Below are 27511 nucleotides of genomic sequence, written 5' to 3' on the forward strand. Positions count from 1 at the left end.
TTCTAAGATGTTGGGGGTGGGGTTGGCTGAGGTCCACGGCCCCCATTTCAAGACCTCCGCAGCTGGCTCCCTGCTTGCCTGGTTGTGGTGGGCCTAGTTTTGGTTTTTCTAACCAAACCGTGATTGATATACTTTGCCTCCCACAGCCATATGACTAGTTTTTGGCCAGTAGGATGTCAGCAGAACTAATGTGGGCAATTTCTGTGTCATGTCCTTAAAATGAAACTTATGCTCCATACTTCCACTTTCCATCTTCCCACAAACTGGAACATGGATTTAGTGAGTGAGACAGCTTCGACCTTGTAGGTCAGGAAGATGATCAAGGCAGCACAAGAAAAGCAGCACCTGATGCCCTTTTGGGGCGGGGCCACCTACCCACTCTGGGATGTTTTATGAAATAAATAAATGTCTTGTGGGCATTGGGTTAACCCTTAGCCCAAACCCTAGTATAATTTTTTTAAAAAAATACGCAGAAGTACAAAAACTTAGATAACGTAACTCAACTCAAATAACTATTTTTTAAAGTATATTTATTTGTTTATTTGTATTTTGGGGGCAACTGGCTGGTATGGGGATCCAAACCCTTGACCTTGGTGTTATAACACCATGCTCTAATCAACTGAGCTAATCAGCCAGCCCCTCAAATAACTCTTGAGAAATAAAACATAAAAGGAATAAATCTTTATAACTGAATGACAATAAAAATACTACCAAGCAGTATTACCATGGTAATTTATTGCTCTGAATATTTTAAATCAAAAAAGAAAGATTGAAAACAAACGAATTAAGCCTTAATTGAAGAACTTAAATATGAAACATCAGAGAAACTCTAAAAAACCAGAAGAAAAAGAATTAAAGGTAGAAATCAATAAAGTAGATAAATAGAGAATATTAACAAAAACCAACACTTGGCTATTTGAAATGCTAATAAGATGGAAACGCTTTAGGCAAGACTGATGGGGAAAAAAAGAAAGAAGATGCAAGTAAAAGCAAAATGCATAATGAAAAGGGGGAAATAACTACAGATACAGGTATTTTTAAATAATAAAATAAAATTTTGAACTATATAAATATTGCATTTGGAAACCGTGACAAAATGGACAAATTTCCACAAGAATACAAAATACTAGTACTAAAACAAGAAGAAGCAATAAATTTTGAATAGACCAATAACCATTAAGGAATATGAAATTTTAATTAAAGGAAACCCTGGAAGGTTTAACAAGGAAGTTCTACCAGACTTTCAAGGAACAAATAACACCTGCCTTATACAAGTTATTGAAGAAAAAAAAGAGAAGAAACTCATTTTATAAGGCTGATATGTCCTTGATTTCTAAACTGAATAGGGACAATTTGGGAAAAGAATATTGGAGGCCCATTTTATTTTCTAAATGTATATACAATGGTCCTAAATAAAATATTAGATAAGAAAATACAATAATGTGTTAAAAATAAAAATAAAGCATAATTGAGTAGGTTTTGGCAAACATCAGCTAATTAACAAGGTAATGCACTACAATTATGGCATAAGGCAGAAAAGTCACATGGTTGCTTCCACAGATACAAAAAAGCATTTGATAAAGTTCAACACCTTTTTGGTGGGTAGGCTAGCCAAACGCCAACTTATAATGAAAGCTCTCAGAAAATGAGGAATGGAAAGAAACTTCCATAGCTTGATTAAAACTATCTACCCAAAAATCTACCACAAACTTTACCCTTAACAGGAAGTCCTGGCCTTCCAGTCAAGATGGCGGAATAGACAGTCCCCAGCATCACACTCTTCCACAAACCAACCAATTTACAACTATTAAAAGCAACGACAGCCAAGCTGGAGCTGCTAGAGATCAGGGAAAGAGGAGGAGAGGCCTATAGAGTCCATGAAGGTGGGAGAAGCCATGATGAGAGAAAGGAAGAACAACTCTGACCTTTTTGAGCCCCAGCCACTTCATGGCTGGCCCTGGTGAGCACATGGAGCAAGAGCTGGCAAAAGCCTCAGCTGTGCCCTTTGGATGAAGTTGCTTGGAGGCCACAGGGGAGAAGAGGGCCTTGGTGACCTCCAGGCCAGCAAGACCGCTAACAGGGTTCCCATGGACCCACATAGGAATGAGGAGCCACAACAACTGAAAAAAAGGAGCCACTCAGAGGCCAATGAGTCATCACAAGGGACTGGCACAGGGCCCATCCCATGGGAAGTGTTCAGAACACTGGCAGTAGGGGAGACAGGCCCACTAGGAGAACACTGGGGCACAGCATGGACAGCTGATCTGCCCCCCAATCAGCATAGGACACTCAATGGAGACTGGTCAGGAATACAGAACTGCAGGGGGTGCAGTTTGCTGAAAAGACTCAGACCCAGACCAGAGTTTCCATACAACCCAGGTGTACTGGATCTCATGAGACCTGGAAGTACCTATAAAGTCAACCATTAAAACCTGAGCTGCTCAAAAAGCCTTCCCCAGGGAATTAGCAGCAAAGCAGCAATTTATCTCAACCACAGAGCTCAAGTGCTGGTCCCCACAGGAAGTTCCCCCATTTTAGAAGTAAGCAAAGGACAACAAATTCCAGTGTAGGGTTTAAGTGGTAGGAATAGCAAATAATCCAACACAGTACTGGAAGCAAAAACAAAATACCCACAGACAAGAGACAGTTTGATATTAACTAGTAAAGGTCTCACATCACCAAAGAACACCTATAAAACCTAGAAGGACTGGAAGTCCCCTGGGCTACCAAGCCAGGGAGTGGGGAGGATTGGGGGCTTCAGCCATGCCCCCTGACACCCACAACCAGCCCAGCAATGACCACCCAACCACACAGGAAGTGCCCCAGGATCTCCCGAACCAGGGCAGTGGGGGGGCTGAGGACATCAGCCATGGCCCCCCCACACCTGCAACCAGCCCAGCGAGGACCACCAAGCCACCACAAGAAGTGCCCTGGGCTCCTGAGCTGGGGCAGTGGGGGGCGTGGGCTTTGGCCACACACCCCTGACATTTGCAGCCAGCCCAGCAATGGCCAAGTCATGGCTGGAAGCCCTCTGGTCTCCCCTGCAGGAATAAGGGGGGTGCCACAGGCCTCAACCCCACCCCTCTTCCTTTTTCCTTCACCCACCCTATTTCCTTCTCCCTTCTCCTCTCCCCCTCCCCCACAACTGCTCCGCAACAACATCATAGAATGTAAAAAATTAATATTAATAAATAAATAAACCTAAAAAATTAAAAATTAAAAAACCAGGAAATCTTAAACTCATTCCTTTAAGATTGGGAAGAAGACACAGCTGGCCACTATCACCACTACTGTTCACTCCTGGGGGCCTTGACCATTGCAATAAGTCAATATAAATATGTATAGAAGGATTGGGAGGGATGATGACAAGATGGTCATTATTTGGATTGGATTTTTCTATTCTCCACAGAAACTCCAAATCATTAAACTAATAAGAGAATTCAGCAAATTGACCAAATAAAAGATCAACTTGGAAAAATGAATAGCATTCCTCTACATAATAGTAAACTAAAAATTCTAACAACAAGTAAGTTTCCAATTAGAATAGAAACAAAATTAAAAAGTAATCTAAAAATTCACCCTATCGATCCACAAGACATTTGTGAAGAATAACAATAAACACTAAACAGGGCAGGGGGAGAATATATTAATAACAATTAAAGCAGAAAATAATGAAATATAGTACCCCCCAAAATAATTAGAAGAGATTATCAGTAAAACAACAAGCTGATTTTTTAAAAGCCAATAAAACTATCACATTTTTGGCAAGTTTAATCCAGAAAAATAAGAAAGGAATAGATAAATATCAAGAAAGCCAAAGGAAATATAACTTCAGATACAAATAAGTCATAAGAAATAATATACACAAAGTCATGCCAATGAATCTGAAAGCTAGATAAAATAGATATTTTTCTAGGGAAAAATAAGTTATAAAAAGTTGTTCCAGGAGAAAGTAATAAATCTGAATAAACCAATGTCCACAGAAGAAGTTGAAATCGCAGTCAAAGATCTACCAAAAAGGCACCAAGCATGGACAGTCTCACAGTAAAGTTCCACCAAATGTTCAAAGAACAAATAATTCCAATATTTCACAAGCCATTCCAGATCGTAGAAAAGGGTAGTTGGTTCCCCAACTCATTGAATAGGGCTGGCATTCCCCTAATGCCAAAACTGGGCAAGGATAGCACAAGAAAGAAAACCATGGACAAATTCCATTTATGAAAATAAATGCAAAATAATCCTAAATAAATATTATTAAATCAAACCCAACAATTGTGAAAGGGAGAAGGAGGATAGTTCAACATCAACACATTAAAGGCAGAAAAACCATCAATAAGTGCATAAAAAGCATTTGATAAAATTCAACACCTGCTTTAAGAAAACCTCTTACCAAATGGACTAGAACTTGATAATGGACTTCTACTACTTCTACTAGAAATCTACTGAAAACATCATACTTAATGCTGAAACCTTAGAATCATTCCTTTAAAAGTCTAGAAGAAGACAAGCCCATTAATATCACTATCATTCAAAATTGTAACAAAAACTAAAGGAAAAAAAACCCTCCAAAACACTGTATTCGAATTCCTAGCCAAAGAAGAGGGAAGGATGAGAAATAAGTTATAAAGTTTGGAGAAACTGAACTGTGGTTTTTTGTTTTTGTTTTTTTCCAACAATAGAATCATCTAGCTAGAAAAATGAGAAGAATTATTTGTCAAGCTATTCTAAAGCAATAAGAAGGAGTTCAACAAGGTAGCAAGATTCAAGATCAGCATTTTTAAAAATCAATAGCAATAACCGATTAGAAAAATAAATAAATAAAATCCCAGCCAGAAATAAAGTAAAAACAATGAAGTCACAGTGAGTGAACTGAAGAAAGCATGTACAGAATTTCCTGGGAGAAAAGTATGCCTATGTCCAAGGATGAAAGACTCAATACTGCAAAGACATAAATTCTCCCCAAATTAATAATTTACTCATTACAATCCTAAAGATTTTTATGGAATTGACGAGTTCCATCCCATTCCTCTGCATTACCATTGCAGGGCCCACCCAGATTTACAACCAAGCAAGAATCCTTTCCTCTCCCAAGTCTAGGCCCCTGATTGGAGACAACCTGTTTCAGTGCCCTCCTATTTCTTTGCCATGAATCACCCCATAAACGATTGGTAAACAGTAATGATAATCAGCATAACCCAAGCGTATTGGCTAATATGCAGTTTTCTCCAGGAAGCTAATGTTTTGAAGCAATCAGCGGTAAGCTTTCTCACAATTAAAGGGGAAGATTAGTAATAAAAGAAGTTCTTAAGCGGGGAAAAGCTGCAAATCTACAGAAGTGTCTTCCTTTAGATCCATAGCGGCTGGGTTAGTGGCTTCAAAGACCACCACGCTTGCCAAACGTTATGCCATATGGCAAAGCTGTGAATGCAGATGAAGAAACTGCAAAGATAATTCTCCCATATTAAAACAGATTAATGAAGAAGATTACATCTTGGATCACATTTTTAATTTTGATGAAAATGGTCTCCATCAAGAGTTAATATCCCCAGAGCAGCATTTCCAAGGAGGAAGCACAAATGCCCGTGGAAATTTCACTGTGCTAGTATTTCTGCTAGGATCCTTATTCATTTTGTAGCGCTCTGATTATAAGGTTGCATACGTTTTGAGTAATCTATCCCTAACTCCATTTTTCCCATAAAGTCTTGTTATTTTTAGTGCACCGATTTGCAGGAGGCCAGGTTTTTCAAGAACGCATATATTAGGATATAGACGCCTGCACTCATAATGAAGCCGGGCCTCTCTCTTCCAGCAATCACTCTTGATAGGTGCTCAGTTTCCCTGAGAGGCAGCCAGGAGACCAGGTAACCATGTCCCTCTCAGAGCGGAACAACTTCTCAGGAGCCCGTGGGGCAGTTCTCTGGAGATTGGGCACCAGCGCCCATCACAGTCCCTCTCTATCTCCTCGCCGCAGACCCCCAGATCATTCAGAAGAGACCAAGTGAAAAGACCCAGAATTTTTACTCATACAAGCTTGCGGATCTTGAGCAAGTCACTGAACCTCTGCAGGACTCAGTTTCCTCATTCTTTAAATGGGAAGAGAGTGTTTTAAAGTCAAGGTGGTGGTTGTTAATTTTTAAAATTGCCTTTGATTCTTGCTTTGCCATTTACTGTGTATATAGGGGTTCGGTACTATTCTGCGGTTCCAGGCCTCCACTGGGGATCTTGGAACGTATTTCCTGCGGATAAAGGGGCAACTCCTGTATAGTTCTGTAACTTTGGATAAGTGACTTCACTTCTCTGAGTCATTTGTAAAATGGGGCTCTCTTTGAAGATATGATACCATGTGTGCAAAGCACTTAGCACAAGATGTACCGTAAGCACCCCAAATATGAAACATATTATGGAAGGTGGCGGATTCTCTAGAGCGCAGAGCTCTGACTGCCGAGGCAGAGGAAACCAGAGCTGGTGGGAAAAGGAGACGTGGCTGTGACATCCCCAGGGACAGTAAACACATCTTCCCAGCTCCGTCTTCCCTGCAGAGGCTTCACCAGCAGACCGGCCCCCTAGTTTGCTCCAGTCACCAACCGGCTCCCCGAAGTCCGTGGTTTGCGGGCCGCCTCAGCCAGCGCCGGACCCAAAGGCAGACTACATTTCCCAGCGTGCCTCTCGGGTCGGTGGCCCCGAGGTGAAGTCCTGCCGCAGGGACCTCGTCCAGGCTGCGTTCGCCGCTCTGGGTAGTAACCGTCATTCACGGAGCTCTTATTTTTCGCTTGGTTAAGCGCGTCCGTTACGGTCAACCCCAGCCTGGGCCGCAGCCCCCTCGGGGTCTGTGAGGAGTGCCTGTCTCTCTCCACCGGGTCCGAGGGAGGGTCCGAGTCTGAGCTTATCTGCCTCGGCCCCGCGGTGTCCCCACTACCGCCCAAGGCCGGCAGCAGGGCTCTAGGGGTTGAGAGCGTGCCCCGAGGCCCCGCAGCCGGAGACTACAACTCCCAGACGGCACCGCGGCAGCGACGGCGGTTACGTCACTCCGGCACCGCCGGCGGCCCCGGGAAGCGGCGCGGGCGGGGGCAGGGGTTGGGGCCGACCGGGAGGCCGGTACCGAGGATGGGGGCTGTCCGAACGCCCCGCGCGTGAGGAGGCCGAGGGGCGCGCCACCCCGTCCCGGGGCGGCCGCCCCCGGGCCCCGCCACCCCCGCCCGGCCCGGCGCTCGTCGTCCGGGATGCGGAGACGGGGGCCGCCGGTGGAGCTGCGCGGGGTGAGAGGCGCGGGGAAGGAGGGCTGCCTGCTGCCCTCGCCCTCGTCCCTCACCTGCGGGCCCCGGCAGGAAATCGGGAGGCGTGCGGCAAGGCCCTCTTAGCGCCCTGACATTTGGGCGGAAAGGAGAACCTGCCACCCCGCCCCTCCTGGAGGACCGAATCAGAGGGGATAAACCTGCCCTTTTAAAGAGGTTTTCTCTTGCTCCTGCGGAGGGCCCCCCAGTCATGACCCCCAGGAGCCCCCTAGCACCTGCAGGGACTGCCCCCCATCCTGGCCGCCGGGGCCCGCCCTCTGCATCCCGCGGCCAGCCTGTGTGAAGCAGCCTCCCGCAGCCCCCGGCCCCTCCCCCATGGAGGAGGAGGAGGGGGCGGCGGCCAAGGAGTGGGGCACGAGCCCCGCAGGGCCCGTCTGGACCGCGGTGTTCGACTACGAGGCGGCGGGCGACGAGGAGCTGACACTGCGGAGGGGCGACCGCGTCCAGGTGCTTTCCCAGGACTGTGCTGTTTCGGGCGACGAGGGCTGGTGGACCGGACAGCTTCCCGGCGGCCGTGTGGGCGTCTTTCCCAGCAACTACGTGGCCCCCGGCCCCCCTGCCACACCCGCGGGCCTTCAGCTGCCCCAGGAGATCCCCTTCCACGAGCTGCAGCTAGAGGAGATCATCGGTGTAGGAGGTTTTGGCAAGGTCTATCGGGCCTTGTGGCGCGGCGAGGAGGTGGCCGTCAAGGCCGCCCGGCTGGACCCTGAGCGGGATCCAGCAGTGACAGCAGAGCAGGTGCGCCAGGAGGCCCGGCTCTTTGGAGCCCTGCAGCACCCCAACATCATTGCCCTTAGGGGCGCCTGCCTCAGCCCCCCACACCTCTGCCTGGTAATGGAGTATGCCAGGGGAGGTGCACTGAGCAGGGTGCTGGCAGGTCGCCGGGTTCCCCCTCACGTGCTGGTCAACTGGGCTGTGCAGGTGGCCCGGGGCATGAACTACCTACACAATGATGCCCCTGTGCCCATCATCCACCGGGACCTCAAGTCAATCAACAGTAAGTGATGTCCTCTTCCTAACACAGAACCTTGTGAGGTCAAACCTAGATGCCAGGAAACAGGGCAAGGGATACCAGATGACATTGTGCCTGGGGCAAGAAAGGGCAGCAGAATACTTCAGTGCCAGGTGAGACAGGTCTTGTCCCCGTTAAGGGAGGAAAAGGAGGCTCAGAAAGGTTGAAGGACTTAACTGCCTCCCAGGCTACAGAGTCACAATAGCTCAATAAATATGTATCCATGAACACTGTGACAGGCCCTGCATTCCCTGCCATGAACAGGACAGATGAAGTGCCTGTCCTCCTGGCACTCACCAACCAACCTGGTTACAGTCCACCAGGAAGAGACACAAAGAACCTAGCCTACCTGGAGTCAGGATTTCTCAATCCTGGCACTATTGACATTTGAGGTAGTATTATTGTTGTAGGGGGCTGTCCTGTGCATTGTAGGTTGTTTAGGAGCATTTTTGGCCTCTACCCACTAGATGCTGTTAGCACTGCCTACACCCTGTCCCCAGCTATGACAACCAGAAGTGTCTCCAGACATCAGCAAATGTCCTCTGGGGAGCAGAATCGCCCCCAGTTGAGAACCTCTTCCTGGAGTCCTCCTAGGCCTCTGGCCCAGCTGGCCAAGGCAAACTGGAAAAGATGAGGAAGGAGGAAAACAGATGTGTCTTATATGAAAGCTTACAGGCAGCTTGACCTATCACAGGTTCTCAAAAGTTGATTGGTCGTTTGAATTAATAATGGGGCCAAGTAGAAAGGCAGGGTCCCCAGGACCCGTATCTAGATCAAAGAGCTTCTCCTGGCATCAGCAAATATTAATTGAGTACCTATTAAGTTGGAGCCCAACAGGGACCAAGATAGCCATGGTTTCTACCCTGACAGTGCTCATAAACTAGAAATTTGATTCATTCATTCCACAGATATTTCCAGAGTGCTGTGTGCCCGACTCTGTCCTAGGGATAGAGCAGCGGAAAATCTTACCTTCCTGGCTCTCCCATGTTTGCTCTGCCCCATTTCACTCCCTTTCATCTCTTCCTTCATTTATTCATTCTTTCACTTGGTATTTACCAGGCCAGATCACGTGCTAAGCAAGAGGGATCCACAGTGAATGAGGCCAGTATGCTCCTTGCCCTCACATTGTTCACCAGAAGGTGAGGGCTCCTCCTTTGCCCTCAATGCTCACAATTCCTGTCAATCCTACATCTTGGAATTTGTTTGAGTCCATCCCACTATTTTTATAAGTTTGTTGCTCTACCCCTACCAATAAAAACAACTATAATAAGCCCCTGGAACAGTGGGGCTGGGTCTTCCTTTTCTCCCAAGCCCAGCATTCATACACTCAACAGATAGCTACCAAGTGCCACAAAATGCCACGGCCTGTACCAGGACTGGGGAACTGAACAAGACAGACACAGTTGGTCCCTGCTTTCATCAGTCCTCATGCTCGCCCTAACTGCTCTGAAATGCTAGGTAAATGGAGGCAGGACCGCCAACATGCTCCTCTTGAAGGCTAGAACTCCTTCTTGGCCCTTCCTCACCCTTGCTGATTCACAGCACGCCCACACCCCCAAGTTTTTCTGTAGCCAGTGCTACTTGGACAAAAGGTCAGTGGAGCACTTAAGGCAAGGGTTTCCTGCTGGGACAATGAGACTGCTCCATGCCTGAGACAGAGGACACAGGGCCTGCAAAGCACTGCTTCCCCCATTTATCCTTCCCGAAGAAGCTCCTCATCTGGTGTCATTCATTCATTGGTTCATCTGACCAATAATTCTTAAGCACCTACTGTGTGCTAGGCACTGTCTTCAGCTCTGAGATTACAGAAGTGAACAAGTCAAGATTCTTCCCCCATTATGGAATTTATATTCTAGTGAACAGTAATAGATGATAGATAGATACATAGATAGCAAAATTTCAGAGACTATCTGGGGTTGTCAACAAAATAAGGCAAATTAAGGGTGGGGCAGAGGGAGCTCTTTAGATCAGTTGGTCAGAGAACATTTGAGCAGAGACATGAACAAAGAGGATCCAGCCTTACAAAGATCTGGAGGAACAAAAGGGCAAATGTTCTGAGGTGGGAGTGAGCATGCCTCGTTGGAGAAACAGCAAGGAGACCAGAACAGCAGAAGTTGAGGCAGAGGTGGGAGGAGATATGATCAGAAAGGTGGGCAGGGCCAGATCACATAGGACCTTGGAGGCCATGGTGAGGATTGTGGGTATTTTATTTGATGTAATGGAAGCTGTTAGAGGGTTTTAAGCTAGAGGTGACATGGCCAGCTATAGATTTTTAAAGGGGACTGATTTAGGCCCAGCCTGGGAGGTGCAGAAATAAAGTGTAAGACCATAAGGTGTTTCCTTTTTTCACATTTTCTACATAAACAGGAGAGGTGGGGACCTAAGAAGAGAGGACTTCTAGGGAGGTGGAGTCACAGGCTGGGAAGTCACAGGAGGCTTCCAGAAGGAGGTGACATTGAAGTTGAGCTTTAAAGGATAGACAAAATTACCAATTATGTGACCTTGGGCAGTTTACTGATCTCTCTAACCCTCAGTTCCTTCATCTGCCAAATGGGTGTGATAATAGAATTACCTCATTATTATTATCATGACTGGGGAAGTAGCCAGGAATGGCTACTTTAAAGATAAAGGTAGAGAAATAAGGAACATTAATGGAGACCTCACACACTAATATTTAGTTAACACTTTCAAAGGACCTACTATGCTTTGGGCAATAAATCCTTACTATAACCCTAGGAGGTGAATACTGTTATCATCCCTATTTAACAGAGGAGAAATCTTAGTGTGAAGAAAGATTAGTTGTACGAGGTTATGTAGCTAGTAGGTTCCAGAGCTGGAATTCAAACCCAGACATACACTGTACACTGGAGCTGTGTTTGACAGAAGTTAGTGAAATTAGCAGTTAAGAGATTAGGCTCTGGCAGGACAAAGACATGAACTAGTTCTGTCATCCTTTTCTAGCCATGTGATCTTGGCCAAGTGACTTCTCCAAGCCTTAGTTCGCTAGTCAATAAAAATGGGTTGCTTTCTAGTCAATTCATGTGAAGGGCTTAGCACAGTGCAAACACTAGCCATGATTATTACCATTGTAATAACTCTGGGCAGCAGATCAAACTATTCAATCTGCTTGGGGGATACAGTGGTCAGATTTTGTCACAATAATACTGTGTAACAAACCACCCCGAAAACTTGGTGTCTTAAAACAGCAGTCATTTATTACTGCTCACACATTGGCAGGCCAACTAGAGGGTAAACTGACTTAGGCTGGGCTCAACTGGAGAGGCTTTGCTCCAGGTAGTTCTCATCTTCCTTGGAGAGCAGGCTAGCTGAGGCATGTTGTCATGGTGATAGCAGGAGTACAGGAGGGCAAGCGGACATGAGGCCTCTTACAGCCCAGGCTTGGAACTGGCACCCTGTCATGTCCACCCCATTCTTGGCAAAAGCAAGTCATGTGGCCAACCCAGATCAAAGGATGGGGAAACACACTCAGCCTCTCTCGTGGAAAGAACTGCAAAGCCACATGGCAGAGTGTGGACACAGGAAGGGGTAGAATTGGGCCCTGACTGCGGTATATCACGGGAGTGACAAAGACAAAAGGAAAACCACATTCATCCCTCCTGCTCATGGTTTGCAGTTCCCACTTCCAGGGTGGTTGGAAATTCAAGGCCCGGACCAAGGAGAACCAAGGCCTTGGCCATTGGTTCTTGACCATTCATTGAGCTCCCCAGAGCCCAGGTTGGAGTCAGGAGGGCAGAGGACACAGGGAAAGCTCCCTACTCCCTCATGAGAACCTGGGACAGGGATTAGGCTGCTGTGGAAGGGCTCACAGGTATTCCAGGCCAGGAAAGGGGCTGCCACCAACCTGGGACAGCCTGAGGTAATAAGGGAGAGAACAAGTAGGTGCCAGCTGAGGCAGGGGGCCAGGATGCTGGGGTCTGCAGCCCAGCAAGTTGGCTGACCCACCTCTCTTCCCACCCCACAGTCCTTATTCTGGAGGCCATCGAGAACCACAACCTCGCTGACACGGTGCTCAAGATCACAGACTTTGGCCTCGCTCGCGAGTGGCACAAGACCACCAAAATGAGCGCTGCAGGGACCTACGCCTGGATGGCGCCGGAGGTTATCCGTCTCTCCCTCTTCTCCAAAAGCAGTGATGTCTGGAGGTGCTGAAAGGCAGGGCCGGGATGGCGTCTGGGAGGTGGGGGAGGGAGGAAGGGTGAGGACAGAATAGGAGGGATGGTATCCCACTGAAGCCAGGATCCAGACTTGGCAGAGGTCCTGCTGGCAAGGTCGGACCACCAGACAAGTACCAAAGCAGTTACCTGCTCTGCTAGCAGAAGTGGCAACTGAGGAGCAACTTCGATTAGAATAAAAAATTCAAAAGATGTAGATGCGGATGTCAGCACTAAAAGGCCCCTGAAACACCATCCAGTACACCACCCACATTTGTCAAACAAGAAATTGAAGCCTTTGAAGGCAATCATTCATTCATTCATTCATTCATCTATCCATTCATTCATTCATCCAACTGCTCTGGTTTCTGAAGATACAGCAGTGAACAAAAATAGACACAGGCTGGCTGGTTAGCTGAGTTGGTTAGAGCATGGTGTTGGTAACCCCAAGATCAAGACTTTGGATCCCCTTACCAGCCAGCTGACAAAAAAGAAAAAAAGTAAAATAAAAGTTTTAAAAAATAGACAGAGTTCCTGCCCTTAGGAATAGTAATAAATACATACATACATAAATTTTCAAGAAGAATTTTAAAAAGCTCTTTTTAAGTTGAAATTGTAAAATAATTTTTTAAAGACAGTAAGTAAATACATCAGAAAAGTACTAGTGTTAAGAGCTAGGAGGTTGATAGGAAGGCACTTTGAGGGCTGGAGGACTACTTTTGAGAAGGCATTTTTGAAGAATGATACTTTAGTTGAGTTCTGAATGGCAAAAAGGAGCAAGCCCTGCAAAGTTTGGGGAAAGAAGCTTCCCAGGCAGGGGGAGCAGCTACCCCAAAGGAAGTTCTGAGGTGAGAATGAGTGTGGTGTGTTCCAGAAATAGCTGGAGCAGAGCAGGCAAGGAGGAGAGAGGCAGGGAACGGTGTAGGAGAGAAAATGGAAGGACTGTGGGGGAGGGAGTGGACTTCAGATTTTCTTCTAGGTGCAGTGGAAAGCCATTAGGGGAGTTTATGAATGACATGATCTGATTTAGTGTTTTAAGAGCTCTCTTGGCTGTTGGGTGGAGAATGGATGGCAGGGAACCGGAGTGGAGGCAGGAAACCAATGACAAGGCTGTTGCTGTCACCAGCGAGAGTTGATGGTGGCAGTGGAAACTTTTCAACCCAGGTTTGGAAAATGGTTGAAGCCAAACCTAGGTCCCCCCATTTGCTGTTCCTATCAGTCCTCCACTGAGGCTCCTGATTGCCCCAGGAGCAAATTAATGGGTTTGGGGTAGAGACAAATCAGACAGGAAGTCCAGGCTCAAACTAGAGCAGAGCAGCCCTTTGGGAGAAGTTCCAACTGGCTTTACTTTCAGGTATTTGTCTATTGTACCAACTTTTTTTTTTTTTTTGGCAGCTGGCCAGTACAGGGATATGGTACCAAACATTTGTTGAAGCTATATTTTCAGCTACAAGGAGAAGAAACCCCAAAATGAAAACTATACTGAAGTTTTTGTTCTCATGTAAAGCCCAGCACTGATATGGTACCCCTGGCATCAGGGATTCAGGCTCCTTCTATATTAGGTTCCTCAATAGGGTTGTTAACATTGGGCAGGATAATTCTTCCTTGTGTGACACTGTTCATGCTTCTCAGGATGCTAAATATCCATGACTCCCAGCCACCAAACATCAGTAACACTCTCCAGTGATTGTGACAATCAAAATGTCCCCACAGGCTTCCAGGGACATGGAAGTGGTGGGGGGATCATGCCATCTCCAGTTAAAAACCACTGTTATTTTCCTCCACCTTGTGTGGCCTCCATTCCCAAGTTTGCTTCATGATCCAAAATGGTTGCTTGAGCTCCAACTTTTACATCTACATTCCAACCAGTAGGAAGGAGAACAGAGGAAGGAGGTACCTCTTCTCTTTAAGGACATTTCTTGGAAGCTAGTTGCCCACTACACACCCTCCTACATCCCATTTGCCAGAACCCTAGCCACATGGGCATACTTAGCAGCAAAGAAGATGGAAAACTATTGCTGGCAGCATATGCCCAGCTCAAATTCACCAATGCTGTCACTGAGATAGAAAGGAGGCTGTCAGTTACATGAGGGCAGTGTTGTGTCTGTCTTGTTCCAGTTCCTAGAACAGTGCTTGGCGTACAGTAGGCATTTATAATAAGTTTATGTTGAATGAATGCATGAGCGGATATTTTGGGAGAACAGGGATCTACTACATGTTAGGCACTGCACAGAATGGTGACTGGGATCCATAAGGATGCACAGTTTACTGGGGAAGAGGGACACACAGGTGACTGTATCACAGTGACGCACACTCTGGTATTGTATAGCTGTTAAGGGCACTGTCATGGGCTTCAGGCCGACCTAAGACTAAGTGTGGCTCACCACTTCTTAGCTGTGTGACCTTGGGCAAGCAGCTTAACCTCTCTGAGCCTACACCTGCTCATCAGGTAAAATGAGGGTCATACCAATACCTTCTGCCTTACAGGGTTTTTGTGAGGATTACCAAGAGTGCCTAGCACAGTGCCTGGCCTGGAGTTAGTGCTTTATAAATGTTAAATAGTGTTAACTTATTTTTAGAGGTAAGTGCTATGGGTCCTGTGGAAACATGGAAGAGGGGTCTCTAACCTAACTCTGGAGGCTGAGGAATCAAGGAAAGCTTCCTGGCAGAGGGGGCAACCTGAGTTGAGATTTGAAGGACAAATACTTACACAAAGGGAAGAGGGATCCCCACAAAGGGAACAGCATGTGCAAAGGCCAGAGCTTATGAAGAACAAGGCTTATTAAACTGTCCAGTGAGGCTGCAAGATGAAGTTGGGGTTGGAACGGGGGCTGAGAGTGTTTAGAGGTAAGGCTGCAGGGGTCATGAAAGGTCAGGGATAAGAAGGATGGATTTGCCCACTAGGCATGGGGGACCTAATGAAGGTTTTCAGGTAGGGGTGAGAGAAGAGAGGCAGAGCAAAGGAGAGACATTAGAGAGCCAACTGCATCCCATCTATTTGAGAGCAGGCCCACAGAGGTCAAATCAGGTTCTTATGGCCTCATCAGCCAGGGCTGGGTGTTGGGGTAATGGGGGCCCACCATGGGATCGGGGGCAGTGCTGGGAGATAGATGAGGATTGGAGTGGGCTGTGGCATCACCCCCTCCCCTCTCCCTCACCTGCAGCTTCGGGGTGCTGCTCTGGGAGCTGCTGACGGGTGAGGTCCCCTACCGTGAAATCGACGCCTTGGCCGTGGCATATGGTGTGGCTATGAACAAGCTGACGCTGCCCATCCCCTCCACGTGCCCCGAGCCCTTTGCCCACCTACTGGAGGGTGAGCCAGGGCCCCATGAAGAGGGTAGCCTCAGCTTGGTATGGCAGGGGCCCTTGGGCCCAGATCTCTCCTTGTCACACCCATCCATACCAGTGGGCCCAGGAGTAAGCCCCATAATTGTCTCCCTTGTTCTTGTCAGGCCCAGAGATCTTGAGGGCAACCTGTTAGGATTCATTGGCCCTGGGATTCCTCCCTGATACTTGATCCCACCACCAGCCACTCTTTAGGGAGTAGGTCCCTGGGTTTCTCCCCCGACATTTCACTGAGTGAAATATTGCCAGGAACTTAGCTTTGGATTCCTTCCCCTCAGCTCCGCAGAAGCTGTTTGTCCATAGTCCCCAGAAATCCCGCCTTCCTCTGAGTGGGCTGATTCCCCAGAGCATGATTACTGACACCCCTGTCCCACACCACTATCCTTCCCCTTCCCACCCCAGAATGCTGGGACCCAGACCCCCACGGGCGACCAGATTTCAGCAGTATCTTGAAGCAGCTTGAAATCATTGAACAGTCAGCCCTGTTCCAGATGCCACTGGAGTCCTTCCACTCACTGCAGGAAGACTGGAAGCTGGAGATCCAACACATGTTTGATGACCTTCGGACCAAGGAGAAGGTGAAGGCATGGGGCAAGGTGGGAGGGATAGAGCAAGATCTTTGGGTTCTGATGCCTTGGATGGCTCAGAGTCCCTTCCCCTGAACCCCAGCCTTTGGGTTCATGCAGGGTCAAGGGAGCCTTTTTTGCATATTAAGAAAAGACAGCCTCCTGTTGGTGGATTAATAAGAAAAAGGCACCCTGTACTGAAGTACTTACAGGTGATACTGCATGATGTCTGGGATTGGCTTTAAAATACTACAGCAAAAATGAAGAAAGGGTGAGAGGAGAGAAAGAAGGGGATACAAGATTTGCAAAGTATAGATTATCATTGCAATTTGATGATGGGTCCATGGGGGTGCACTGTCCCACAATAATGTGCCCTTGTGCAGGGCACCAACCAGACCCAGCAGCCCCAGGTCCATCTCCAGGGGGCAGAGTGACTGCACCCCTCCCCCCAGCCACTGCGTGTCCTCCCCAGGAGCTCCGGAGCCGTGAGGAGGAGCTGCTGCGGGCAGCGCAGGAGCAGCGCTTCCAGGAGGAGCAGCTGCGGCGGCGGGAACAGGAGCTGGCAGAGCGGGAGATGGACATTGTGGAACGTGAGCTGCATCTGCTCATGTGCCAGCTGAGCCAGGAGAAGCCCAGGGTCCGCAAACGCAAGGGCAACTTCAAGCGCAGCCGTCTGCTGAAGCTGCGGGAAGGCAGCAGCCACATCAGCCTGCCCTCTGGTACCCACCTGTGTCCCCCAGACATCTCCCAAGAGACCGCTGGGAGCATCCTTAACCCAGGGTTTAGCTCTTCCTTTTATTTTTTATTTTTTAACTTTTTTATTGCTAATCTATCACACATAGAAAATGGCCAAAAAAAAGCAAAAAAACAGTACAGCTTAATGAGTTATTCTAATCACCTCCCATGAAAGCAGAAAGAACCCAGGTGCTTTCCACATGCCCCCGCCAGACACAACCTTATGCCACTCCCTAAGAGTAACCCCTGTCTTGACTCTTAGGGCAGTCACTGTTGTACTTTTCCTTATAACTTTATCTCTCAACTCATTTTTAAATATCTTTCAATCTGCCTCTTTTCCCCCTTGCCAATCATTTGTTGAGGAACTTCACCATTTGTCCTGTGGAGTTTCCTGAAGTCTTAATTTTGCTGTTTGCTTCCCCCTGGAATCATTTAACATGTTCCTCTGTCCCCAAATTTCCTAAGAATCGCTATTAGGTTAAACCATGTGAAATTGCTGATGTTCAACCATTTTTGCCCTACAAAAACAAGTTTCACAGGAGCAACCTAGTAGTTGGAACTCAAGGCTTAATAAGATTCAGGTTCAGGTTTGATTTTTTTTTTTTTTTGCAAAGACTGCTTTCCAGATAATGTTGTGTTTGCCTGTCAGGAGAGCACACAATGTCTGGTTGTCTCTCTCTTTGTGATGTTACAAGCCGCAGAGCAGTGCGAAGAGTAGCACCAGCCAGTGAAAATATAATGCAAGCCATGTGTGTAATTTTAAACTTTCTGGTAGCCACATTAAAAAAGCAAAAAGAAACAGGTGACATTAATTTTAATATATTTAGCCCAATATATCCATGCAATCAATACAAAAAATTGTTAATGAGATTTTTTTCACACTAAATATTTGAAATCCACTGCATATTTTTTATTTACAGCAAATCTCAATCTGGTCAGTTAAGTTTTCATCAGAAATATTTTATTTGTATTTAGATTTCATAAAATGTTGGGGTTTTTTAAAGGAATTTATTGAATATTGTACATATTTATGGAGTACAGTTATATTGATGAAATCAGGGTAGTTAGCAAATTCATCATCACTAAAATTTTTCATTTCTTTGTCATGAGAACACTTGAGTTCCTCTCTTCTAGCCATTTGAGAACACACAGTAAATTATTGTTAATTATAGATGCCTAGCACTACTGTATGCCACTAGAACTTATTTTTCCTATCTAGCTGTGATTTCATGTTCATTAATCAACCTCTCACTATCCACCCTCTTCACAAAATTTGGAACTGAAAAAGTAGATTCACATACCCAAGTTGTTACAAACATGCTTAAACTAATTTAATTCTAATAACCAAATTGAGTATCTGTTTTAAATTTAAACTTAATTACAATTAAAGAAATAAAGGTTAAACTCCAGTTCCTTGGTTGCACATCCCACATTTCAAGTGCTCAGTTGCTACAGGTAGCTAATGGCTACTGTATGGGATGCTCAGGGATAGATTCTTAGTCAGTTAGGGCAGAACTTGTTCAACCACAGTTAGACTGCTGCGGCTCACCTCCAGATGTGCTAATTCAGGGAGGGCCCAAGAATTTGCATCTCTAAGAGATTTCCAGCTGACATTGATGCTGCTGGTCTGGGGACCACACTTTTGAGAAAGACTGCATTAAGGAATAAAAAAAGGTGGTGTTCCCAATCTATTATTCCTTCTATACTTCTACAAAGGAAACTTTCCTTGGTTACCCATGGAATCATTTGCTTAGGAAAGTTTCTCTTCATTTTTGCAGGCTTCGAGCATAAGATCACAGTCCAGGCCTCTCCAACCCTGGACAAGCGGAAAGGATCCGATGGGGCCAGCCCCCCTGCAAGCCCCAGCATCATCCCCCGGCTGAGGGCCATTCGCCGTGAGTATCTCTCAAGGCTCTGGCCAGTCAGTCAACAAACATCTCTGAGCACATACCTGGCACCAAGCTGGAGGAGTAGCAGGGAGCAAGACAGGCAAGGCCCCTTCCTTATTGTCATCAGAGAGAAACAGACAGTAAACGTCAGTAAGCAGGGTAATTTCTAGTAGTGATAAGTGCTATAAAGGAACTCAGAAGGGAAAAAAAGAGAAGGTGTGTTAGCCAGAATTCTCCAGAGAAACAGAATCAGTAAGATATATATGGATATATAGAAAGAGATTTATTATGAGGTATTGGTTTACATGATTATGGAGACTCTGAGAAGTCCCACAATCTGCTGTCTGCAAGCTGGAGGCCCAGGAAAGCCAGTGGTGTAGTTCCAGTCTGTGTTCAAAGGCCTGAGAACCAGGAGCGCCAGTGTCCAAGGGCAGGAGAAGATGGATCTCCCAGCTCAGGCAGAGAACAAATTCACCCGTTCTCTGCCTTTTTATTTTATTCAGGCCCTCAATGGATTGGGTGATGCCCACACACATTGGTGAGGCCAATCCTTTTTTTACTCAGTCCACTGATTCAAATGCTAATCTCTTCCAGAAACACCCTCACAGACATACCCAGAAATAATGTTTCACCAGCTGTCTGGCCACCACTTAGCCCACTCAAGTTGACACATAAAGTTAACCATCACTTACCGGCCAGCTGCCAAAAAATAGTAATCATCATCATCACAGAATGGTTGCTATTTTATATCTGGAAGTCCTGTCTGAGGACGTGAGGTTTGAGCAGGGACCTTCATGGTAAGGAGTGAGACATGCTGAGATCTGAGAGAAAAGTGCTCTTGGCAGAGGGAATAGCACAGGCACAGCCTGGAGGCAGGAACAAGCATGGCACATTTATCAGCCCAGAAAGCCAGCTTTGCTGGACTAGAGTGAATGGAAGGGAGAGCGTAGGTGTTGTGGTCAAGGGGCCCCAGGGCCAGATCTTGCAAGACTTGAGAGCCAGAGTAAAGACTCTAGATTTGACTTTAAACCCCTGGAGGGCTGTGAGCAAGGAGGCAATGTGATCAAATTGACCTTCTCCCTCTAGCTGCTGTGAAGAAATAAAGGTGGAAAAGTCAGTGAGATGATGGGGGCTGGACCAGGGTGGTGGACTTGGAAGGGAGAGATGGCCACACCTGGGGCTGCATGGCAGAGGTGCGGTCGTCAGAGTTCATTGATGGGTTGATGGGTGCAAGGCTGACTCCCGAATCTGTTCCACCCCATCGTTCACCCCAGCCTTAGCCCCACCCATAGCCCCCATACCCACCTCTGTTTGGGTACCTGCTTTGTTCCAGACCCAGGAGGTCAATCTAGCAGGGGATGCAGAGACAAATAACCACACAACGGTAGCAAGTACTAGTACCAGGTATGTTCAAAGTGCAGTAGGAACAGAAGAGAGAGCTACTGACTCTCCAGGGAACTAACTGCTCAGAACTGGAGGCTTGAGGGGCCAGCAGTCAACCAGAGTGAATGCCTGGAGGGTTGGGTGGTGGCAGATGAGGCTGAGGAAGTGGCCATGGAATACCTTATGAAGGGCCTCGAATGCCAGGCTTAGGAGCTGGGACCTCATCCTGACAGCAGTAGGGAGCTATGGAAGAATTTATAGCAGGGAAGTGTCATGACTGTACTGAGAAAATCCCTTGAACTCCCAGGTAGATCTGAGGTAGGGAGATTGGGGCTGGGAGACTCTCCAAGACCCAGTAACCAAGTGGCTTCTTTCAACCCAGTGACTCCTGTGGACTGTGGTGGTGGTGGCAGCAGCAGTGGCAGCAGCAGTGGTGGCAGTGGGACATGGGGCCGCAGTGGGCCCCCAAAGAAGGAAGAACTGGTTGGGGGCAAGAAGAAGGGCCGGACATGGGGGCCCAGCTCCACACTGCAAAAGGAGCGGGCCGGAGGAGAGGAGAGGTACTGGAGGAGCTGGTTCCCAGCTGCACCCTGTGCCCCAACCCCAGGCCCAAGGCAGCCATAGGGCTGACCCCCGCCCTCATCTCTCGGTGCCCTCTGCAGGCTGAAGGCCCTGGGGGAAGGAAGCAAACAGTGGTCATCCAGCGCCCCCAACCTGGGCAAATCCCCCAAACACACACCCATCGCCCCTGCCTTTGCCAGCCTCAATGAGATGGGTAAGAGGGTCAAGGTGCTCCTAAAAGGGAGGAGGAGGGGACATTTCCTGACCAAAAGGGAGCAGAACCCAGAACAAGGAGTAAAGCCATTCCCCAGGGCTGGGGGCAGGGGACAGGATTTCACCGGGCCAGTGATCAGGAGGCATTCCTGAAAAGGGGGATAGCTGGTCCCTGGGATGTGGGGTCATTTCCAGTATCAAGGAGCACCCTTCCCTGAGGCTTCTGGGGGAGAAAGAATCATGAGCGATGCTTAGTGGGACTTGATGGTCTTGCTGTTTGAGGAGTCGTTGGAGGTAGTCTCCGGGGGCCATGGGGCTAGGGGCCTGCCCGGCAGTGGAGTGACACCCCTCTCTGGTTGCAGAGGAGTTCGCGGAGGCGGACGGCGGCAGCAGCGTGTCCCCTTCCCCCTACACTCCCCCCTCCTACCTCACGGTGCCACTGCCCGCTGAGCCCTCCCCAGGGGCGCGGCAGGCTCGCTGGGAGCCGGCGCCGGCCTCACCCGCCTTCCGGCCCGGGCACGGCGCGCGGCGGCGCTGCGACCTCGCGCTGCTGGGCTGCGCCACGCTGCTGGGCGCCGTGGGCCTGGGCGCCGACGTGGCCGAGGCGCGCGCGACCGACGGCGAGGAGCAGCGGCGCTGGCTGGACGGCCTCTTCCCCCGCGCCGGCCGCTTCCCGCGGGGCCTCAGCCCGCCTGGGCGCCCCCTGGGCCGCCGCGACGACGCAGCCCTCGGCCCGGGCCTGGCGTCCTCGGCCACCCTCGTGTCGCTGTCGTCGGTGTCCGACTGCAACTCCACGCGTTCGCTGCTGCGCTCCGACAGCGACGAGGCCGCGCCGGCCGCGCCCTCCCCGCCGCCTTCCCCACCCGCGCCGTCCCCATCGCCGTCGCCGTCGCCCAGCACCAACCCTCTGGTGGACCTGGAGCTGGAGAGCTTCAAGAAGGACCCCCGCCAGTCGCTCACGCCCACGCATGTCACGGCTGCGCGCGCTGTGAGCCGTGGGCACCGGCGGACGCCGTCAGACGGGGCACTGGGGCAGCTGGGGCCACCCGAGCCCGCAGGCCACGGCCCTGGTGAGTGAGGCCCCCACACCCAGCTCACAGAAGACGGCCCTTCCCCGTACCCCTTGTCACGGTCCTGCTTAGCATGGGGGGAGGGAGGGTCCGCTTCCCAGGCCCTTCACTCCTGGAGGCATCATTGTGGGTGACTGAGACACAGGATGAAGCAGGAGTGGCAAACTCTGAAGCCTTCAGGGCCAGGCAGGTGACTTTAACAAGAGCAGCAATGACTATAGCTAACTCTTAACACAGGACCGGTGCTAGGCACTGTTCTCTACACGTTTAGTAACAACCACAAAGATGCTCATCGTGGGTAGGAGTTATTCAGTACCCACTATCAAGCACCATGCTACTTGTTTAACCCTTGTTATTTTATTTCCTCCTCACCTAAGTAGTGAGGTGCTATTTTTATCCCCATTCAGAGATAATGCCATGCCTAAGGTCTCCGGGTAGATCTGTCTGCATGAGCCCAGCCCGAAGGAGGAAAGTCAGGAGAGAAAAGGGCTTTGGCTAGAGGGGCTACTAAGAACCTGGCTCCAAAAAGGCTAAGGGATATGCTTGCCCACATGAATGAACAATTGTAAGTGGTCAGGACCTAGGTCAAGGTCCAAGCATTGCTGGGCTGCAGATGGCTATAGCCTTGCTGGGCTGCAGATGGCTATAGCCTTGCTGGAAAGTGGGCCTGGCAAGATCCATGGATTTTTCAAGGGTAGTTAGAAATTCCACTTTTTGGTGTAAAAGCTGGCTTTTAAACATCACCCCTGCCCCACCCCACTCATTCGTCTGCTCCTCTCTTACCAGGCCCTCGAGACCACCTGGACTTCCCCTGTCTGCCTGACCCCCAGGCCCTGTTCCCACCCCGCCGCCGGCCCCCTGAGTTCCCAGGCCGCCCCACCACCCTGACCTTTGCCCCAAGACCCCGGCCAGCTGCCAGCCGCCCCCGCCTGGACCCCTGGAAACTGGTCTCCTTTGGCCGGACGCTAAGCATCTCACCTCCCAGCAGGCCAGACACTCTGGAGAGCCCTGGGTCGGCCAGCATGCAGCCAACACTGCTCGACATTGACATGGAGGGGCAGAGCCAAGACAACACAGTGCCCCTGTGCGGGGCCCACGGCACCCACTGAGGCCTGCCTACACCACCCGCCTGGGCAGCCATGAATGTAGCGCCCCAGGCCCCACCCCAGCCCGCCATGCCACAAGGTGGGGAGGCCCTGGGCAGGATACTCACTCTATTTATTGGGGGAGGGGGGAGGGAGGGACACTTAACTTATTCGTTTGTACCCAAGGGTGTGGAGCCCTGTGCCCACCCTGCAGTGGAGGGGGGAGGGACGGTGGGCAGGGATACTCAGGGACAGGGCATCATGGGAGATTTGGCACAAAATGCAGCATTAAAGGTAACCCCTGCCCCCTACTGCACTTGGCTTTGTGTCTTTCCCCCGCCCACGCCCTGATAATGGGTCATCCCTAGTGGAACACTCCCCCACCCCACACTCCCTCCCAGGGCCTCTCTGGGTTTCTAAGGTCCAAGGGATGCGGCCCAGGCCCATGTCCCCTCCCCGGTTCCCACAAGAACACCACACAAAGAGGCTATGGTCACCAGTGACAAGTGTTTTACCAGCGAACACATGAGGCAGGGGTGGGGGGTGGGGGTTACATGGTGAGGTCAGATGGAGCGGGAGTAGAGACAGTCCCCCTGGGTGGGCCTCAGCCAGTCACATCCCGAGCCTGGGCCCTGGCCCCACTGTCTTCCCGCTGGAGGCTGCAACGGTTCATCTTCAGCTGAGTCAGCTGGATGTAGCGGAGGACATTGGTGTCTGCAGGGGAGGTGGGCAGAGCGTTATCTGGGTGTCCTGGGGCAGTAGGTGACACCTGCACTGCCTCAGGTCACGCCCATTGTGCCCAGTCTCCACTGGCTCCGCCACCCAGCCCCAGTCACAATGCCCAGAAAGGAGACAATTCACACTCCGTGTATCACATCTGCTGCACCCTCTGCCAGGACTGCCTCTTCACAGAGGCTCCTGTGCACTTCTGCTTCTCCTCCAATGACGTCTGCAAGAAGTCTGTTCTCTCCAAACCCCTTGACAGGAAAACTGATCTTGCCTCTTTGCGCCCACAACTCTGCATCATGCACCTGTTGTGATCCCTCTTCCCTCCTTTTGACTCTTAATATAAAGCTGAATGTTGCGTCTGTTGCCCTGTGCACGTGCGCCCCACCCCCACCCGCCATGGTCTCCCAAAGGGCAAGGAACAAGCCTCCAGCTCTGCCAACCCTCCCCCACACACACCCCACTTTCCTGGTGTTGCCCACCTCGCGTGGAGGAGTGGATTGAAGAAGTGACTTGAATAGGTGAGGGTGCGAATGGGTTAGTGAGAGCGGAGGGATGAGTGTGGGTGGGGGGAGATGGAGATGGCGATGAGTGAGTGGACAGGGAAGCAGCTGAGGAGATGAATGGGAGGTATCGGGATGGGTCAATGACTGAATAGATGAGAAGTGGTTGGGTAAACGTCAGATGAATGGTGAGTGAGTGGAAGAGTGGGTGCGTAAGGAGTAGGTGGACGGAGAGACGAACGTCCGGTCGGTGGCGCAGCGCTACCTTGAGGCAGTTGTGCTGGGCGAGGGCTCTGCTTCTCCGCCCCGATCCTCCTGCCCTTATTCCCTGCACGCCAGCACCTTTCCCTGCCCTGGGCCCAGCTCTCGCCTTTGCCGCGCCTTGCCCCTCACCTGTGGGCTCCCGGCTGCGGGCCTCCTGCAGGTAGCGCAGCGCGCGTGCATAGTCACCCAGGTGGTAGAAGGCAATGCCGGCGCGGTAGGTTGCCTTGAAGTTGCCCTGCTGCTTCTCCAGCACCTTTAGACAGTACTCGCGCACGCGCTCATAGTTCACCAGTTCCGACTGCAGCAGGCAAGCTGCGGGGGCACCGGAACCGGTACTTTCAGTGCCTGGCGGCACCCCAGCACCCACCTGACCTCGAGTGCCTGGCCTCCGGCACAGGGAACCCGACCTAAGGGGTTGCTCAGGCCACCAGGGGACGCTTTTTGTTAGCTTATTAGAATAGACTCAATCTGCGCCGCCGCTAGAGGGCGCCAAAGACACAGACAAGGTGATTAGAAGGGAGATTTCCGTAGGCAAGAGTGTGAAGGGCAATAGCAGAGACGAGGGTCGGGGAATGGCTCCTCCAGGGTAGGCCTTTCTCACCTTGGGTTCGTGTATGGTAAGAGGAAAGAATTACTCGGGGGAAGCAAGACCCTGAAGACCCATCCCAAAGCCCATTTCCTGCATCCCAGATCCCTCCGTGCCGAGAACCCTGCGATCCCCCATCCCAGATCCCTTTCCTTGATCAAGTTCTGAGGTTTCCTTCAACATCCCACAGCCCTGGACCCTTCAGTCTCCAGCCCCCTCCCACCAAGTCCCCCAAGGCCTCCTAATTGCCCCTCACTCCGCACCTCTCTCACACCCGCCCCCCTGCGCCCTCCGACGGCCCGTACCCGTGAGAGAGTCGTAACACTCCACCTCGGTGTTCTCCACCAGGCGCCGCTGCTCCTCGCTCAGGCGGGCCGGGCCGGGACTCGTGGCGGGCCCGGGGGCGGGGGCGGGCGGGCCGCCAGGGCGGGCTCCCTGCGCCGCCTTCAGCTGCAGCAGCGCCCGATGATACTTGCCGATGGCTTCCCGGAACTTCTTCTCTCGGTAGCAGCGCTGACCTTCCGCCTTGAACGCCACGGCAGCCCGCAGGCTGCTGTCCAGCGCCGCGCCCAAGCCCCCCGACGGCTCTGGGGCAGGACCGGGACGAGCCGAGCCATGGCGGGGTCCCGGGCCAGGAGCCGGCGGGGAGAGGGCGGGAGGCGGGCGTGGCGGAGGCTCCGGGGCAGCGCTGAGCATCAGCACCGGGGACAGCGCGCCGCGCTGCATTGTGGGAAACTCCTGCGGCCGCCGCGGCAGCTGCCGCATCGCCCCCCGCGGGGCCGGTCCCCACCCTTTCTCCGCCCCCACACCTCCGGCAGCCGACTCCGGCTGCCCCCTATGGGTCTAGAGAAACCCCTCAAGACCTCCCCAGGCTCACCTTCAAATCAGCCCAAGTCCTAGTTCTCCAGCCGGATGCCCCCCTGTACCCACTCCCCCTACCCTCCCCACCCTCTTGCCTGCTCTCCTCCCCCATGCCCAAAGCTCCTGAAGAATTCTAGAAGGAAAGGATGAGCCTGGGGGAAAGAGCTGAAACCAATCAAACTCGTGAAAAGCTGGTTTTCAGCCCACTGGCCATTTGGCTTATTGGATAGGATATGAACTCAAGCTGCCCCAACTCAAATCCTTTCTTGTTTTCTCACTAGTTGTATGATTTGGACAGCTCACCTCAATTATCTGGAACTCCGTATCCTCATCAGGAACATGGGACTACAATACCAACTGTGGAATTCATTTGTTTATTTATGCAAGAAATATTCACGAATATCTTTTCTGTGCCTGGCTCTGTGTTGCGTAACGCTGGGACACAGCAGAGGCCGAGAGAACTTCACAACCCAACCTCACCGGGCCCCCGGCCCACGGGGAGACAGACCGGTGGGCAGTGACATCCAGAGTGGGCTAGACTGGGAGGCACAGGCACAGGAGTCAGGGCTGGGATCGGGGAGACAGAGGCCGAGGGGTCAGGGCCAGGATGGGGAGGCACAGCAGGCTGTAGAGGTCCAGTGGAGGCACCTGCCCGAGGCTGAGGGGGTGGGTGGAGGCTTCCTGGGGTGGGGGGTAACTCTATGAACAAGAGAGACCTGCTTCTTGCTCTCATCCAGCTCCCTGTCTAGGTGAGAAATCCAGTGAGACAAGTCCCCAGTCAGTGACATCCCAGAGTAAGCAGCACAATAATAAGAGTCTTCAGGAACGTAAACATGTTGGAGACTTTCAAGGGAAAAACTGAGGGTGAATGAGGTGATTTGAGTTTCAGTCCTCCTTACCCACCTACTGAACTGTGGGACGTTGGCCAATTTCCTTGATCTTCCTCCACTTTGACTTTCTTCTGTGCAACATGATGATAACAAGTAAGTTTACCTCAGAGTGGTTGTAGGGGCTGAATCATATTATGCAGGTAAAGCACTTAGCATAGGGCCTCATACAGGATGGATGATTAACAACCGGCATTTCCTATCATCCATTAGACTCGGAGTTATGAGATCATAAGTGCCTGGTTCTGGAGCAGTATACATACATAGTTGTTGGATGAATGAATGAGTGAATACCTTATGTTTTACCACTCCTTCCCCCTCCCCCAGCCTGAGTTTAGCCCCAAGAACCAAGCCTGCAGCT

At 50.3% G+C, this 27511-nt stretch overlaps 2 protein-coding genes across 2 annotated transcripts; one reads left to right on the plus strand and one right to left on the minus strand.

The window, feature by feature from the left end:
• The first annotated feature begins 7055 nt into the window (after positions 1-7055).
• MAP3K10 (mitogen-activated protein kinase kinase kinase 10) lies at positions 7056-23465 on the plus strand. Its single transcript, XM_063111342.1, has 10 exons — positions 7056-8289; positions 12287-12467; positions 15641-15789; positions 16224-16399; positions 16860-17106; positions 18901-19017; positions 20777-20954; positions 21057-21169; positions 21531-22238; positions 23025-23465. The coding sequence occupies exons 1-10, from the start codon at positions 7608-7610 to the stop codon at positions 23345-23347; spliced, it is 2874 nt and encodes a 957-aa protein (XP_062967412.1). The 5' UTR covers positions 7056-7607; the 3' UTR covers positions 23348-23465.
• Positions 23466-23927: 462 nt separating this feature from the next.
• On the minus strand, positions 23928-26128 carry TTC9B (tetratricopeptide repeat domain 9B). Its single transcript, XM_063113158.1, has 3 exons — positions 25708-26128; positions 24946-25128; positions 23928-24037 (listed from the first exon to the last, which is right to left on the minus strand). The coding sequence occupies exons 1-3, from the start codon at positions 26126-26128 to the stop codon at positions 23928-23930; spliced, it is 714 nt and encodes a 237-aa protein (XP_062969228.1).
• Positions 26129-27511: the final 1383 nt, after the last annotated feature.

This window comes from Cynocephalus volans, chromosome 10 (assembly GCF_027409185.1).
Source record: "Cynocephalus volans isolate mCynVol1 chromosome 10, mCynVol1.pri, whole genome shotgun sequence".
NCBI lineage: Eukaryota > Metazoa > Chordata > Mammalia > Dermoptera > Cynocephalidae > Cynocephalus > Cynocephalus volans.

Excerpts from the sequence above, each read along its gene's own strand:
- MAP3K10 (XM_063111342.1), top strand. The coding sequence starts at position 7,608 with ATGGAGGAGGAGGAGGGGGCGGCGGCCAAGGAGTGGGGCACGAGCCCC. Across the intron at positions 12,468-15,640 it reads AAAAGCAGTGATGTCTGGAG|CTTCGGGGTGCTGCTCTGGG; the intron begins GTGCTGAAAGGC and ends CCTCACCTGCAG. Across the intron at positions 16,400-16,859 it reads ACCTTCGGACCAAGGAGAAG|GAGCTCCGGAGCCGTGAGGA; the intron begins GTGAAGGCATGG and ends TGTCCTCCCCAG.
- TTC9B (XM_063113158.1), bottom strand. The coding sequence starts at position 26,128 with ATGCAGCGCGGCGCGCTGTCCCCGGTGCTGATGCTCAGCGCTGCCCCG. Across the intron at positions 25,129-25,707 it reads GTGTTACGACTCTCTCACGG|CTTGCCTGCTGCAGTCGGAA; the intron begins GTACGGGCCGTC and ends GTGCCCCCGCAG. Across the intron at positions 24,038-24,945 it reads CCGCAGCCGGGAGCCCACAG|ACACCAATGTCCTCCGCTAC; the intron begins GTGAGGGGCAAG and ends CCTCCCCTGCAG.